General features: G+C 45.7%; 1 protein-coding gene and 1 long non-coding RNA gene across 2 annotated transcripts; one reads left to right on the top strand and one right to left on the bottom strand.

Moving 5' to 3' along the window:
* Positions 1 to 520: 520 nt before the first annotated feature.
* On the bottom strand, positions 521 to 3,926 carry FAM241B (family with sequence similarity 241 member B). Its single transcript, XM_033209120.1, has 3 exons — positions 3,821 to 3,926; positions 2,278 to 2,408; positions 521 to 1,328 (listed from the first exon to the last, which is right to left on the bottom strand). The coding sequence occupies exons 2-3, from the start codon at positions 2,371 to 2,373 to the stop codon at positions 1,059 to 1,061; spliced, it is 366 nt and encodes a 121-aa protein (XP_033065011.1). The 5' UTR covers positions 2,374 to 2,408; positions 3,821 to 3,926; the 3' UTR covers positions 521 to 1,058.
* A 143-nt stretch (positions 3,927 to 4,069) lies between these two features.
* LOC117082763 lies at positions 4,070 to 6,016 on the top strand. Its single transcript, XR_004436768.1, has 3 exons — positions 4,070 to 4,366; positions 4,958 to 5,067; positions 5,786 to 6,016. It is a non-coding gene; the product is annotated as an uncharacterized LOC117082763 (long non-coding RNA).
* The last annotated feature ends 7,966 nt before the right edge of the window (positions 6,017 to 13,982 follow it).

Raw genomic sequence — 13,982 nt, 5'->3', positions numbered from 1 at the left:
AGGCAGGGCTTCCACGCAGATCCAGGGCTCACATGTCAAAACTCAAGGCCTCCTCTCCAGAGAAGCAGGGCATCCTCGTTCCACATGCACCGTTTTCTAAGGAGAATGTGCTGCAGCCAGGGGTGATGGGAGCCTCTGGAGGGTAAAAGAGGCTGAGTAGCCTCTGGTCAGGAAGGTCTCCTTAAGCAAGGGAGACCTCGGACCTACACCCTGGCTCTCCCGACCCTGCAGCCTCACCAGTCATTCTGGCTAGAGGAACCCTCCCCACAAAGCTGACCATAAGGTCTGGCATCTCAGAGTGAGGCTGGAAGTCATCCACACCTCAGGCAAGGGGTCCAAGCCAGATCTCCTCTAGACCTTCTCTCCTAGTTCTGCGATCCTACTGAGAAAATCTTAGAAACCACCCTCTGAGGTCAAATGCTCGCTGCTGCCTGTACCCCAAACCCAATTCCTCTTTACCATGTTTTCCGGATCTGCGTGCAGGTGTACGATTATTTATACATTTCTTTATATGGACTCATTTGTACTTAAATCTATTTATTGAAAATGTCACAATAAATAGAATGCCAGTACCACCTGTCCTAAACAATAGGTAGCCAATAAAAATATACCATTAAAACAAAAACAGTGCTATAAAAGTCTGGAATTTTTCCCACCTGCCCTAAGCCTAAGTCCTGCTCCCTAGGCAGAGGAGACGTCGGCAAGTCTTCCACAGGCATCAGAACATGTTGGCAGCCAGCTGAGACCTTCTCGGCATAAAGGGATTGAGACAACTGGGACGGGCATCACGTTCTTGCTCTGATTTTGTGCTACTTAATGCAGGCCCCATACCACCTCAAAGTATCTCAGGGGAGCCAAGAGATCTACCCACACTTTGGAAATGCTGGACTAACGTCTCCCTCTGCCTCATGCTTAACACAAGGGGGAAACACACACCTGTGGTCCCCTCTCTGATCAGACTTTCAAGGCACCACCAGATCCCCTCCAAATATGCCTGCTCTCACACCAAGGCCCAGCAAGTCCCTCTCAACAGGCCCACCCGCGTCAGCCCCCACAGGTCACCGCTGACTCAGGTGGGACACCAGGTAGACAAGGCCCACCAGGAGGAGGCCACGAACACCAAGCATCATGAGCAGGAAGAGGAGCAGGATGGAGGTCACCGGCTCCACAGCATGGTTGCCGAGATGCCACTGCGGAAAGCCCATGTTCACCAGCTGCCGGTTGAGGTCATTGAAGGGGGACTGAGCAGCACCCAGCCTGGCACCTGCCTGCTGCTGGCGGGGGCCAGGACCCCCTGGGGGAGCACCATGGCCCCTGTTGAGGAAGCTCTAGAACATGAAGACAGAGAGAGATGAATGAATCCTTGGGTTGAGGCACCAACCAGGAGGCAACCTCTCTAGGTTGCGTCCTTCCCTTCCTACAGACACCCAGGGTCACACCCTCCTTTCTCAGCAATCCCCCATGCCACTCATAAGAATCCCAACAACCAAGTCACAAGCTTTCAGAGCACAGAACATGCCAGTCTATATTCCTTATATCAGGCCCAGGACAAAGGAGAGAGGAAGTGGTTGAGGCACGTTGGACTACAGGGCATGGCTCTAGGGCCGGCATTTTTAATATTTATCATCACTCCTTTCTTTTTTTTGAGATGGAGTCTCGCTCTGTCACCCAGGCTAGAGTGCAATGGCACAATCTCGACTCACCGCAAACTCTGCCTCCCGGGTTCAAGCAATTCTCCTGCCTCAGCCTCCTGAGTAGCTGGGATTACAGGCATGCATCACCATACCTGGCTAATTTTGTATTTTTAGTAGAGATGGGGTTTCACCATGTTGGTCAGGCTGGTCTCGAACTCCTGACCTCGTGATCCGCCCACCTCAGCCTCCCAAACTGCTAGGATTACAGGTGTGAGCCACCGCACCCAGCCACTCCTTTAAAATAATTATTCTGTGCCCAGGGCTCATCTCCTCTACTTCCTCTCCAGCTTCTCTGTCATGCAACTCACTCTTAAAAGAAAGACACCAGCTCCAGTGAGATTTGCTAACCAAGTTAAAGGAGAGAGAGCTCTTGGGTGTAAAGTCTGGGGAGGCTGCCTGGAGAAAGGAGATCTGGAGAGGTAGACAATAAGCCACTGCATCTTCCCCAAGTCTTACCCAGTGCTCTGCAAAAAGGGTTTCAGGCTAGAAAAGGTTAGTGATCAGCAAGATAAACTTCTGGAAGCTAGGAATAGCCAGTACACAGGAGGTCATCTGTCCCACTCCACAGGAAATGAGTACCTACCTGTCGAGGAGTGCTACCTCTTGGTGGCTGGGTAGTGGTCCTCACTCGGGGGTCGTCATCCTGCACGATTTCCCCATTGGCCAAGATCCGCACCATCCTCCCAGGCGCTGCGGGTCCCTGATGGGCTGCACCTGCATTGTGTGGTCAGGGTGGGTAGGCTAATGGAAGCCAAGTGGCACAGAAGTTCTCCCCACCACAAAACCTTTAACTGTTAGTGATCTGGGACCAGACTCATGAAGATCTGTGGAGGATTCTCACCCTGACCTCAAAAAGCCTGAAGGAAAAAAATTTACCAGAAATTGAGGGAGGCTTGCGGTCAGTCATGCTCACAGCGGTGACCCACGCTGAGCAGATGCTGTGTCTGATTCACAAAAAGGGGAGAAATAAAGGCAAGGTGTTTGCCAGGCAAAAAGATTTCAGACATGGAGTCCACCAGGAGAACTATCAAAAGGATCCTTGGCAAAGGAAGTTTTATTGCCAATCACTACACTGCCAACAGCACAACTGGGACTGAGCCCCTGCTGTGGCCCACGCCCCGTAGAAAGCTCATCCTGCAAGGCTCACCTCACTCAAGCCTCACAACACTCCCCCGAGGAGGGTACTAGCGCGGCCACTGTGTCACAGGCAGAGGCACAGGGAGACTTTTACCTAGCCTGCCCCGGATCACACCTATGGGCAGCAGAGAAAGAACAAGAGGCCAGAAGCTCTGGTTCTAGGGCCCTCTTTGGGTACTAAACTGGGAGTTCAGGGCACCAGGATCCCCAGTGGGGTTCCATTTCCCTTCCACTAAAAAATGGGTCGAGTATGTTGCTCCCCCGGGAGTCAATGTCACCACCTGGGCCTTCCCCAGGAACACCCAGGGAGACGGGGGTCACTTCGGGGTTACTTTACAGCCACTGCCTGGTAGCGGCAGACCACACTCGCCACCATGCACCTCTGGGCTGGCTCAGAAAAGCATACCTTTGCTGCAGAGGGCACGCCCCTCACTTGTCCCTCACTTCGCAGGGAACACCAGTCCAACCTTGGCTAATGGGCGCAGGGCCCAGCCTTCCCAAAATATGGGAGGGGGGTTGCTGCGGTGACTCTCAAAAGGCTCCACTCCGCGGACCCCTGGACTGCGGGCCCCTCCACGCCTCCCTTTGAGTCTGGGTAAAGGCCATTCGTTCTCAGGAGATAAGCCTCAGTGTCCATCTACGTTCTAGATGGCACTGGTGACATATACGCCAAAAAAGGTCAGGAGCCCCTGTTGTCTCGCCCGTAGCCTGGAGCCCGGGACAGGCGCGTCCTCCTCCTGAAGCCCGCTGACCCTGGCGCAAGCCGAGCAGATGGTGGTCGCACGCAGTCTCTTTGTGCTTTGTCATCGCGCGGCCCGCCGGGTGGGCCACCCGCGGGCCCGGCCCGCGGCGCACCTGACATTCCAGGCCGGGGGCGGGAGGGACGCTGCCCAGGCCGCCAGCCCCAGCCTCTGGAGTCCGACACCGGCTCCAAGTCCCGGTCCGGGCTGCGGCGAGGGATGCGCTCCCTCCCCGGCGCGGCGACTCACCTGCAGGCGCGACTCCCGGCCTCGGCGGCGTCCACTCCCGGCGGCTCCAGGCGGTTTCCTCCCACCTGACCTCACAGGAAGCGCGCGCCAGAGGGGCGCGGCCCAGTGGTGGCGCACATCGCCCTCTGTAGGCCGCCTGAGGAATTGCACCTGCTCGGCCCAGGGTTGGGGGCGGCGCGGGGTGGTGGGGGTGGGGGAGATGGGGCGTGGGAAGGAGTGGGAGGTGGGGATGGAGAGACGAGAGGATGAGAGGAGAAGACACGTGGAAAAGAAGGAGAAGAAGGAGGAGGGATAAAAGAAAGAAAAGGAAGCAGAGTTCACAGAGGAAAAACCCGAGGGGTGGAGGCGCACTGGCCTGGGAGGAAGGGCGGGCGCAGGCTCAGATGACCAGTGTACGTTTGCTGAGCCAGCTCTGTGGATGACCCTTGAGTAGGACCCAACCCTGCCCTCGAGGTGTCCCAAGTTCAGCGGGGAAGATAAGGCAGGAACGGGTCAGACCCCTCTGTAGGCTTCCAGGAGAAGATGCGTTTGAGCTGGGACAGGAGGGTAGGTAAGGATAGGTAAGGTCACTCTTGGCAGAAGGAACCACCTGCAGGGAGTGAACGATCCACCTCTGCCTCTTTCCTGATGTTTTAAAATCCACCCCTCCCCCACCACCTTCATAAGCTGTTCCCTGTGGACCTGCTCACCAGTGGGGGAGAATGAACTGTGCAGTCCCACAGTCTGGGTTCAGGTTCTGAACTCTGGCAAGTTACTTAGCTGCTCAGTGTCGCAAACAGGTGTAATCATAGCCTTACAGGACCTCTGTGAAGATTAAGTATGATGTCTCTGGCACATTGGCAATGTTGATAAACGTTAGCTGTGATTATCATTTAATAAATGTTGCTGGGAGTGGGCAGATATTTATTGAGCATTTATTAGAACCCAGATTCTGCTAGCTGCTGGGCAGAAGGAACAAAAATAAGAGAGAGATTTAGACCTGGTCTGGAGGACTCATAGTCGGCCACCGTAGTCTGATTATTTGATCATGAAACCTTATTAGCAAAAAGTGTTTCACGGGTCACCCTGGTATCTGTATCTTTTTTATATGTTATGATTTTTGTTTGTTTCTAAATTACACGTGTACTTTGAGAACAGATTGGCATGATGGATAAAAGGTGGCTGCTGGAGTCATCCTGTGTTTAAATGTTGGTGTGACTGCTTTCTGGAACTTTCGTGTCAAGTGCTTGGATGAGAGCCTGGCCGCAGTAAGTGCTCAAGGGCTGCCGACTGTTATGATCATTAACTCTTCTACTATTAAGTCGATTGTAAAGCACATTTTAAAAGCATAGGATTTTGGTTTATATTTATAATCCTAGTGCTTTCTCCCTGCACCCCAATGTGTTCCAGGTATGCCAAGTGCGTGAATGAAAGCAGTAATCATAAAGCAGGATGCCCGATTATCACAGGTGGCTTGTGATCCCAAATCACAATGTGCACATTGGAATTACCTGAGATGTTTAGAAACCATCCCAATACCTAGGTCCCACCCCAGAGATCACAATGTCATTGATCTGGGTTACAATCTGGGCGTGGAGACATTTTAAAAACCCAGTCTTCTAATGAGCAGCTAGGGCCAAGAGACACTGCCTTCCATGAACAGAGCCCCATAAGTAGGTCACAGAACTCAGGAGCCCCAAGAAGGAGGTAACCTCTGTGGGCTGGGCAACCAGGGGATTCAGGCAGAAAATCATGGATGTTTTCAGGAAGATTTGAGCTGGTATAACTGCTGCCAAAGAGATACACTCCAGCTGGAGAGAACCATAAGAGTCCAGAGGAAGAAGCAAGTGCCTCCAGAGAAGTCAAGAACAGCTTTGGGATGGGGAGTGATAGTGTTTGACTGAACTTAGAAACAGCCTATTATTACCAACTAAAACAGCCTAAGGAGGTAACCTGCCACTTTTGCTATCTCTCCACCTTCTTCAGGTGTCTCCCCTGCTCAAGAACCTGCAATGGTCCCTACTGTCTGCTCCAACAAGCCCTCAACTCATTGGCAAGGCTTTGACAACCCTCCATCTCTAGCCCCAGCACACTCTCAGCACCTCCCTCCCTCAGCTCTGCCCGCCTGGTCTCTTTGCTTTCCCCAGAGTAGATCACCCAGAGGCCTGCTTTGCTTGGGCCTGAATATCTGCTGGAAGGCCAGCTCCACCACATCTAAATCCCTTCATCCACAAATGTGATAGTTTCATGTAATAATAATAATAGTAATAAATCCAATGTGTGCAGAGTCCTTACTTCTGAAGCGTTTTCCCAGAGACCACTTCATTCTTTTTTGGATTATGAAATAGAAAGAGTGGGTATTATTGTTCCCCTTTTACCGAGGCGAAATTGAGGCTCAGAGACAATGTAGATGACCACCCCAAGGTCACTAACAGAGCCAGGGTTCAAATGAAAGCAGGTCCCTGGGCTCTGCATTCCAGGCTTGTGCATTTACCAAACAGACTGCCCTGAGTTCATCTCAGCTCTGCAGCCTCTTTACAATTGTGCCCCCGCCTCCCTCATGCCATCAGCACAAGATTGAGCTTTGGGTCATGCCTTAACCCCAACATGTGGTCATAGCAGAGTTCATAATTTCTAAGTCAGGTGCTCTGGCCTCTTCTCTGACTCTGCAGGTGAAAACAACTCTTTCTGCCTTGATAAAAGAATGGCATGTTGATAATGGTGATGTCATATTAAATATATTTATCTATCTCTCTCTCTGCTATTTCCCCTTGTATCTTTCCCCTACTCTGGCAGACACTATGCCTGTGTTTGTTACTCAGATAATGGTGTGGGAGAAAAGCAGCACTAGCCTGCCAGTGCCCACTGTTGGTGCCTCCATAGGCCTGTGAAGACAGTATGTCAGGGGCCTCTTCAGAGAAAACACTGGGAGATGAGGAAATGATAGGAGCATAGGTGCTGTGTGCTGGATCTCAAAGGTGGGCATGAGGCTTGGGAAAGGGAATGGCCAGATAGTGAGTATGACAGGTAGGGCCTTATATGGCCTTGTGGAAATCCTTGGGTCCGTTGTGGCTGAGGTGTGGTGAAAGGATTCTTGTGCTCCAGCAATGACAAGGGAATAGTGGGAAAATTGCTAGACTTGAAAGGGTCAGGTAGACAGGTATGAAGGGTGGTCCAGTGATGGCCTTCATCCATGGACAGATGATGGGGGACCAGAAGATTGATGGAGGCCTCAGAAAACACCTTGCATGGTCAGAAGACTGGAGTGGCCCCACAATATCTTGGTTATATGTAAGTATGTAAGTCCCCTAAGACATAAACCCACCTAGGTATAATATATTAGCTTGAGTACAGGCTATGCTGCTAGAACAAAAAGAATTAAATATACAGTGACTCAGTCCAGTAGATGGGCAGCTCTGCTTCACAAGGCTATCCAAGGACATCCACTCTTCATAGCTTATTGCTCCCCTACACCCTAGGATACCACCCTTATTTGCATGGTCAAAACTGCCTCACCAACTTCTTCGCCATATACAGCTCATGGAAACGTGAGAAAGAAGAAATGGAGGGCTAGTGTTTTCTTTTAAAGAAAGTATGATAGATGTAGCACATATTACTTCCCTCACATTCCGTTGTGAAGAACGAGTCACATGGCTACAGGGCAGGAAGGCTGCAGAGTCTGCAGTGATAGCCCTGTGTCATTCCAGATATTGGTACTTGCGTCTTCTATCTTGTGTCTTTCACTTTTGCTAGAGGTTTGTCAATCTTATTGACTGATCTTTTCAAGGAACCAGCACTGCTTCACTGAGTCTTCTGTTTTTATTTTCCTGTTTTCAATTTCATTGATTGCTGCTCTTATCTTTATTATTTCCTTCCTTCTGCTTGCTTTGGGCTTATTTTGCTCTTCTAAGTTCTTGAGCTGGGAGTTTAGATTATTGATTTGAGATTTTTCAATGTAAACATTTAGTGCTATAAATTTCCCTGTTAGCACTCTTAGCTGTGCCTCACACATTTTGACATGTATTTTTGTTTTCATTTAGCTAAATGTATTTTTACATTTCTTTTGCTACTTCCCCTTTGATCCATGGATTATGTTAAAGGATGTCGTTTAGTCTATAAGTGTTGGAGATTTCCTGTTATCTTTCCATTATTGATTCTAGTTTAATTCCATTGCAATCAGAGAACACACGCTGTATGAGTTCAATTCTTTTAAGTTTGTTGAGATTTGTTTTAGGGTCCAGGATATGGTCTGTCTTGATGAATGTTTCATAGAAAGTTGAAAAGAATATCCATTCTGCTGGTTTTGGATGGAATGTTTCATAAATCTTTTTTTTTCTTTTCTTTTTCTTTCTTTTTTCTTTTCTTTTTCTTTTCTTTCTTTCTTTTTTTTTTTTTTTTTTACAGGTTCTGACTCATCAAGCCTGGAGCGCAGTGGCACAATCACAGCTCTTTTTGCAGCCTCGACCTCCTGCCTTAGCTTCCCAGTTAGCTGGGACTACAGGTACGTGCCACCATGCTCACCTAATTTTTTAAAATTTTTATATAGATGGGTTCTTGTTATGTTGCACAGGCTGGTCTTGAACTCCTGGGCTCAAGCAATCCTCTTGCCTCAGCCTCCCAAAGTGCTAGGATCATAAGTGTGAGTTGCTATGTCCAGCCCATAAATCTTGTTTACATGCTATTGTTTGATGGTGTTGCATATTTTTTATGATTTTCTGACTAATTGCTCTGTCAGTTGTTGAAAGAGACATATTGATATATCTAACAATAATTATACATTTGTCTATTTCTCCTGTCAGTTTTTGCTTCACATGTTTTGCAGCTCTGTTGTTTGGTACATACACATTTAGTTTTGATATGTCTTCTTGGTGGATTGATTGTTTCATCATACATAACGTCTCTTCCCATCTCTGGTAATTTTTCTTGCTCTGAACTCCTGCTTTTCTTTAATTCATGTTTGCATAATATACCTTTTTCCATCATTTTACTTTCAACTTGCCTAAATTGTTGTATTTGAAGAGAATTTCTTATACACAGAATATAGTTGGATCATGTTTTTAATCCACTCTGCCAGACTGCCTTTTATTTATATTATTTAGACCATTACATTTAATGTAATTAGTGATACATTAGGGCTTAAGTTGCCAATTTATTTTTTGTTTCTATTTGTTCTGTTTGTCATTTCTGTTTTTGTTTTTGTTTTGTTTTGTTTTTCATTTCTGTGCTCCTGTGGGTTACTTGAACACTTTTTAAAATTCCATTTTGATTTATCGATAGTGTTTTGTTAAGTATATCTCTTTGTATAGCTTATTTAGTAGTTGCTCTGGGTATAATATATGCACAACTTATCACAGTCCACTGGGGTCAAGATTTTATTCATTTGGGTGAAATACAAGAACCTGCTTCCCTTTATGTTCCTTTACTCTCCCTGCTATACTGTAATTGACTGAAAGATTCTCTCTACATGTGTTTTGAGCCACATCAGTGTTACAGTTTTTGCTTTAACTGACAAATATAACTTTTAAAATTCAAGAGGAAAAGGAAAGCTTATTGTACTTCCTCATATTTTTGCTTACCATGTTATTTTTTCTTCCTACTATTCTAAGGTTCTTTCTCGTGTTGTTTCCTTTCTATTTGGAGAACTTCCTCTAGACTTTTTGTTTTAGGGTAGGTCTGGTAACAAATTATTTTCGTTTTCTTTTATCTGAGATTGTCTTGATATACTCTGCATTCATGAAGAATATTTTCACTAGAGTGAGAGTTCTAGTGTTGACTAGATATTTTCACTAGTGTTGACAGTTCTTTCTTTCAACACCTGAAAAATATTGTACCATTTCCCTCTAGCCTCCATGGTGTCTAATGAAAAATCTGCTGTTATTTGAATTGTTTTCCCCTAAGGATAAGGTGTCATTTTTTCCCCTGGCTGCTTTCAAGATATTTTATTTGTCTTTGATTTTTCAGAAATTTAATTATGATGTGTTTCAGATGGATTTCCTTGGAGTTTTCCTATTTGGGACTGACTCTGTTCTTGAATCAGTAGATTTATATCTGCTGCCAAATTTGGAAAGTTTTCAGCCATTCTCTCTTCGACTACTTTTTTAGCCTCACTCTCCTCCTCTCCTTCTGAGTCTTCAATGACACAAATGTTAAATCTTCTGTTGTAGTCCTACAGGTCCCTGAGGCCCTGGGTTTTTCTGTTTGTTTGTTTGGTTGGTTGGTTTTAGTCCATTTTCTATTTGTTCAGATCGGGCAATTTGTGTTGTTCTATTAAATATCTTCCAGCCCACTGATTCCATTCTGCTGTTGAGACCATCTGCTCAGCCTTTTATTTGAATGATTATACTTTTCCGTTTCTCCTTTCCATTAGTTCTTTTTTATATTTTCTGCTCTATTGTTGAGGCTTTCTATTTTGTCACTACTTCAAGTGTGTTCATAATTGCCCAATAAAACATTTATATTTTGGTTGCTTTAAAATCTTTGTCAGATAATTTTAACACCTTTGTCTTTCAGTGTTGCCATCTATTAATGTATTTTTCATTCAATTTGGTGTCTTCCTAGTTCTTAGTTTTGACAAGTGATTTTCTAATGAAATCTGGACATTTTTGCATTATATTATGAGACTCTGGCTCTTACTAAACTTTTTGTTTTAGCTAGCTTTTTCTGTCAGTGCTCCATCAGGGGAAGGACAGACACTGCATCATTCATGATCTGTGGAGGTAGAAGCCCAAGTTTCCCACTCAGCCTCATTGGCACCCAAGTTATGGGGAGGGAGTGCTCCTCATTGCTGCTAAGGGTTATGGGGGTTCCTATTCCCCAGATTGTCTCCACTGACATCATGGTGGGGGAGAGGTACATTACCAGATAAGGAAGACAAAGGTACTGACTTCCTATTCAGCCTCTGATACCATTCCAGCAGGGATGCTGGATGGCTTGTTATGGCCTTAAAAGGGGGTAAGTCTAGGCTTGCCACTTGGTCTTTGCAGGTTTGAGTTTTTCCTGCAGTGTTTGGCTAGAGTAAAGCAGCTATTGGCTGAAAGCTTTCAGTCTTGCTAGGTACTTTCCTAGTACTTTGGCTAGAAAGAGCTGGCTTTTAGGGGGCTTTTGTTGTCCATACTCTTGGCTGCTTCCAGGTTGCTAGCTTCTTCAGCTGCTAATCTGGGACCTATGAGCCAGAAGGGAAACTCACGGAATTCAGCTCATGTTGTGTCATTCTTCAGATTCCAAGGCCCTCAAACTGCCTGCCTTCTTCTCTCCATCTTTCAAAGTCTTCTTATGTTTGTTTTACACCTAATGTTCAGGGTTTTTAGTTGTATTGAGGAGGAATATAAAAAAGTATATTTTCTCCATCTTCCTGAAAGCATACATTCAATTTTAAGGTTATAGAAATTAAGAGAATAAGACACGGTGACCTAGGTACAGGAATAACAAAATGATCAATCAGTAGAGTCTAGAAACAAACCCATAAACTGGAATTTATGGCAAAGTGGAAGTTCAGAGCATAGAAAAAGGAATCTTTTAAATAAATGGTGCTGTGATAATTGTGTATTCCTATAAGAAAATAAAATGAAATCGGACCCCTACCTAATATATTTGTACATATACCAAAAATAAATTCTTGGATCATTGGCCTAAATACGGAAGGCAAAACAATAAAGAATTTAGAATATAAATCATATGTATAAATATATAGATATTCTAGACCTCAGAATAGGAGACATTTTCTGAACATATTGTAAGAAATGCCAACTATAAAGAAAATGATTGATAAATTGTATTACATTAAATTTACATTAAGAACTCATTGATCAAGACTTTTTTTAAGTAAAAAGGCAAGCTCCATATCCAAGAAAAGGTTTTTTGCAATGCATAGAGCCACAAATGATTCATATCCAGAATATACAGAGAGCCTCTAAAATGAATAAGAAAATAGACAATCAGTAAAATAGTGGGCAAAAGATTTGATCAGACACATTACAAAAGAAGAAACCCAAATGGCCAATAAGGTTTTGAAAAAGTGCCCAGCATCATTAACAATCAGAGAAATACAAATTAAAACCTTCGTGAGATACTTTCACACACTCATCAGATAGATAGACTCTAATTACCAAGTCTGACAACACCAAGTATTGGTGCTGAGGTATAGCAATGAGAGTTTCCATATGCTGCCAGTGGATGTGTAAATTGGTACAACCACTTTGAAAAATCATTTGGAATTGCCTAGGAAGGGGGAATATTTGCATTCTTCATGACCCAGGACACAAAAGTGAATGCTCATGTACACCACGTCATGTATACAAGCATTTTTCATAATAGAAGCTGGAAAACAATTCAAATGTCTATCAGAGTAAAATCGATAAGTTATAGTATACAATATAATACTATACAGTAATAAAGGCTATGAACACCAACTATATGCAATACCATAGTTGAATAGAAAAATATCATATTCAACAAAAGAAGCCAAAAGCAAAATAAATTTTACTGCATGGTTTCATTTATATAAAGATCAAAAGAAAGTAAAATTAAATTATATTGTCTAAGGATGCATACTGGGGTGGTAAAAGTACAAAGAAAAGCAATGAAATTATTACTGAAAACGTAATGGTTAGCTCTAGCGGACAGAAGAAGCTGTGCCCAGAAAAGGGCTTGCACACGATGGGCAGGGAGACTGTGAGGTGCTGGCGGTGCTCAATTTCTTGACCTGGCTAGTGGTTTCACAGACTTTAACTTTATAATAATTTGTTGAATTGCACAGGGAATTCAGACGAACAGAATTGAGGAAGGAGTCAGTTTATCTGGTGGGGTCAGATGGGTCTGTTCTTCCATTAGAAGCAGCCTAGGCAGGTATTAAGTGTATGGCCTCTGAGGCCAGTTCACTTGGATTCAAATCCTCTACTTGCTGTGTGATCTTGTGCAGTTTGCTTAATCTCTCTGTCCCTTGATGGTCTCATGTGCAAAATAGGGATGATAATACCTAATGTGAGGATTAATAGGTCTTAGGCATCCAGTACATAGTACATGAGCTTTGTTAAATAAGTAAAACTTCATGTATTTATTCAACATAAAAATTCCTTGCATCCCTGTGCCATGCTTGGTCTTTTGATGACCCTTCACAGGCCAATAGACCTGGACCCAAGGGTGCAGCTACAGAGCCCTCAGAACTGGGGCTCCACCTTAAAGTCAGTGCAGCCACTTGTTGCAGAATCTTCCTCCAAAATCCAGATCAGATTGCAGACCTGGGCCAGGCTGACCCCACAACTTAGCCAGAGAGTCCCAGCCCAGAGAGGGCAGCCCTGCAAGCACTGGAAGCCAGGCAGGCTCTCACTGCCTGCCTGTTTCTGCAGCTGGGCCTGAGGGTATAGGGCAGCCTGGCACCAGAACCCAGGCAGCCTCCTCTCCTACTTCAGGGCTTAGAAGAGTGGAGGGAGGGCAGACTGGAAGAAAAGAGGACCAGGGAGTATGGAAGAGTCCAGGTGTCTCGAACGCCTTTCATCCTTTCCACAGAGGAAGTGGCAGAAACAGAAGAGTGGGGGTGGTGTTGGTGAAAAAGCAACCAAAAGCAGAGAATAAGGCCAGCCCAGAAGGGCTTTTTGTGGGGTCTTAATTAAGCCTGGAGGCTTGCTTTATTGTTCCTTTCAGGGTGGAACATATGTTCAGGGCCTGGCTGAGGTTTGAGACTGAAATTTCAATGGTGCTGGGACCTATGGTCTGCAGGGGAAAGGCAGGAGAAGGGGGTCGACAGTTCATAAGCCATACAGGAACCAATAGTGTCTCCAGCCCAGCCTCTCCCAGGTCACCTTCTGCTGGAGCAGGAAATAAAATGACCAGGAAAGGTAGCAAAGCCCCCACCTCAGTGTGAGGCAAGTCCGTGGGATAGGACAGAGCTACCTCTATCTCCCAGCTCGGTGCTTAGGCAGTGTGATCTTCAGTGGGCCTCAGTTTCCCCATGCATGCTATTCAGATGGGGCTGTCTGGGAGAGTAGACAGTCACTAGTACCTGCCACCACCATAAGCAGGAGCCACCCATGCGACCAGACAGCCCAATATTAAGGGCGTGAGTTCAGGGGCAGTCACACTGCCATTCAGATGCTTGCTCTGCGGCTCACCAACTGGGTCACCTTGTACAAGTAACTCAATCCCTCTGAGCCTGTTTCCTCATCTATAACATGGGGTTGATGATTCC

Source organism: Trachypithecus francoisi, unplaced genomic scaffold (genome assembly GCF_009764315.1).
Source record: "Trachypithecus francoisi isolate TF-2019V2 unplaced genomic scaffold, Tfra_2.0 Lachesis_group9, whole genome shotgun sequence".
Classification (NCBI taxonomy): Eukaryota; Metazoa; Chordata; class Mammalia; order Primates; family Cercopithecidae; genus Trachypithecus; species Trachypithecus francoisi.
The sequence above is the reverse complement of the archived record's forward strand: the minus strand, read 5'-3'. Positions and strand labels throughout refer to the sequence as shown.

Bases quoted from the DNA above. Each gene is read 5' to 3' on its own strand.
- FAM241B (XM_033209120.1), bottom strand. From the start codon at position 2,373: ATGGTGCGGATCTTGGCCAATGGGGAAATCGTGCAGGATGACGACCCC. The intron at 1,329-2,277 runs GTAGGTACTCAT...TTCATGTTCTAG, and splicing joins GAGGTAGCACTCCTCGACAG to AGCTTCCTCAACAGGGGCCA.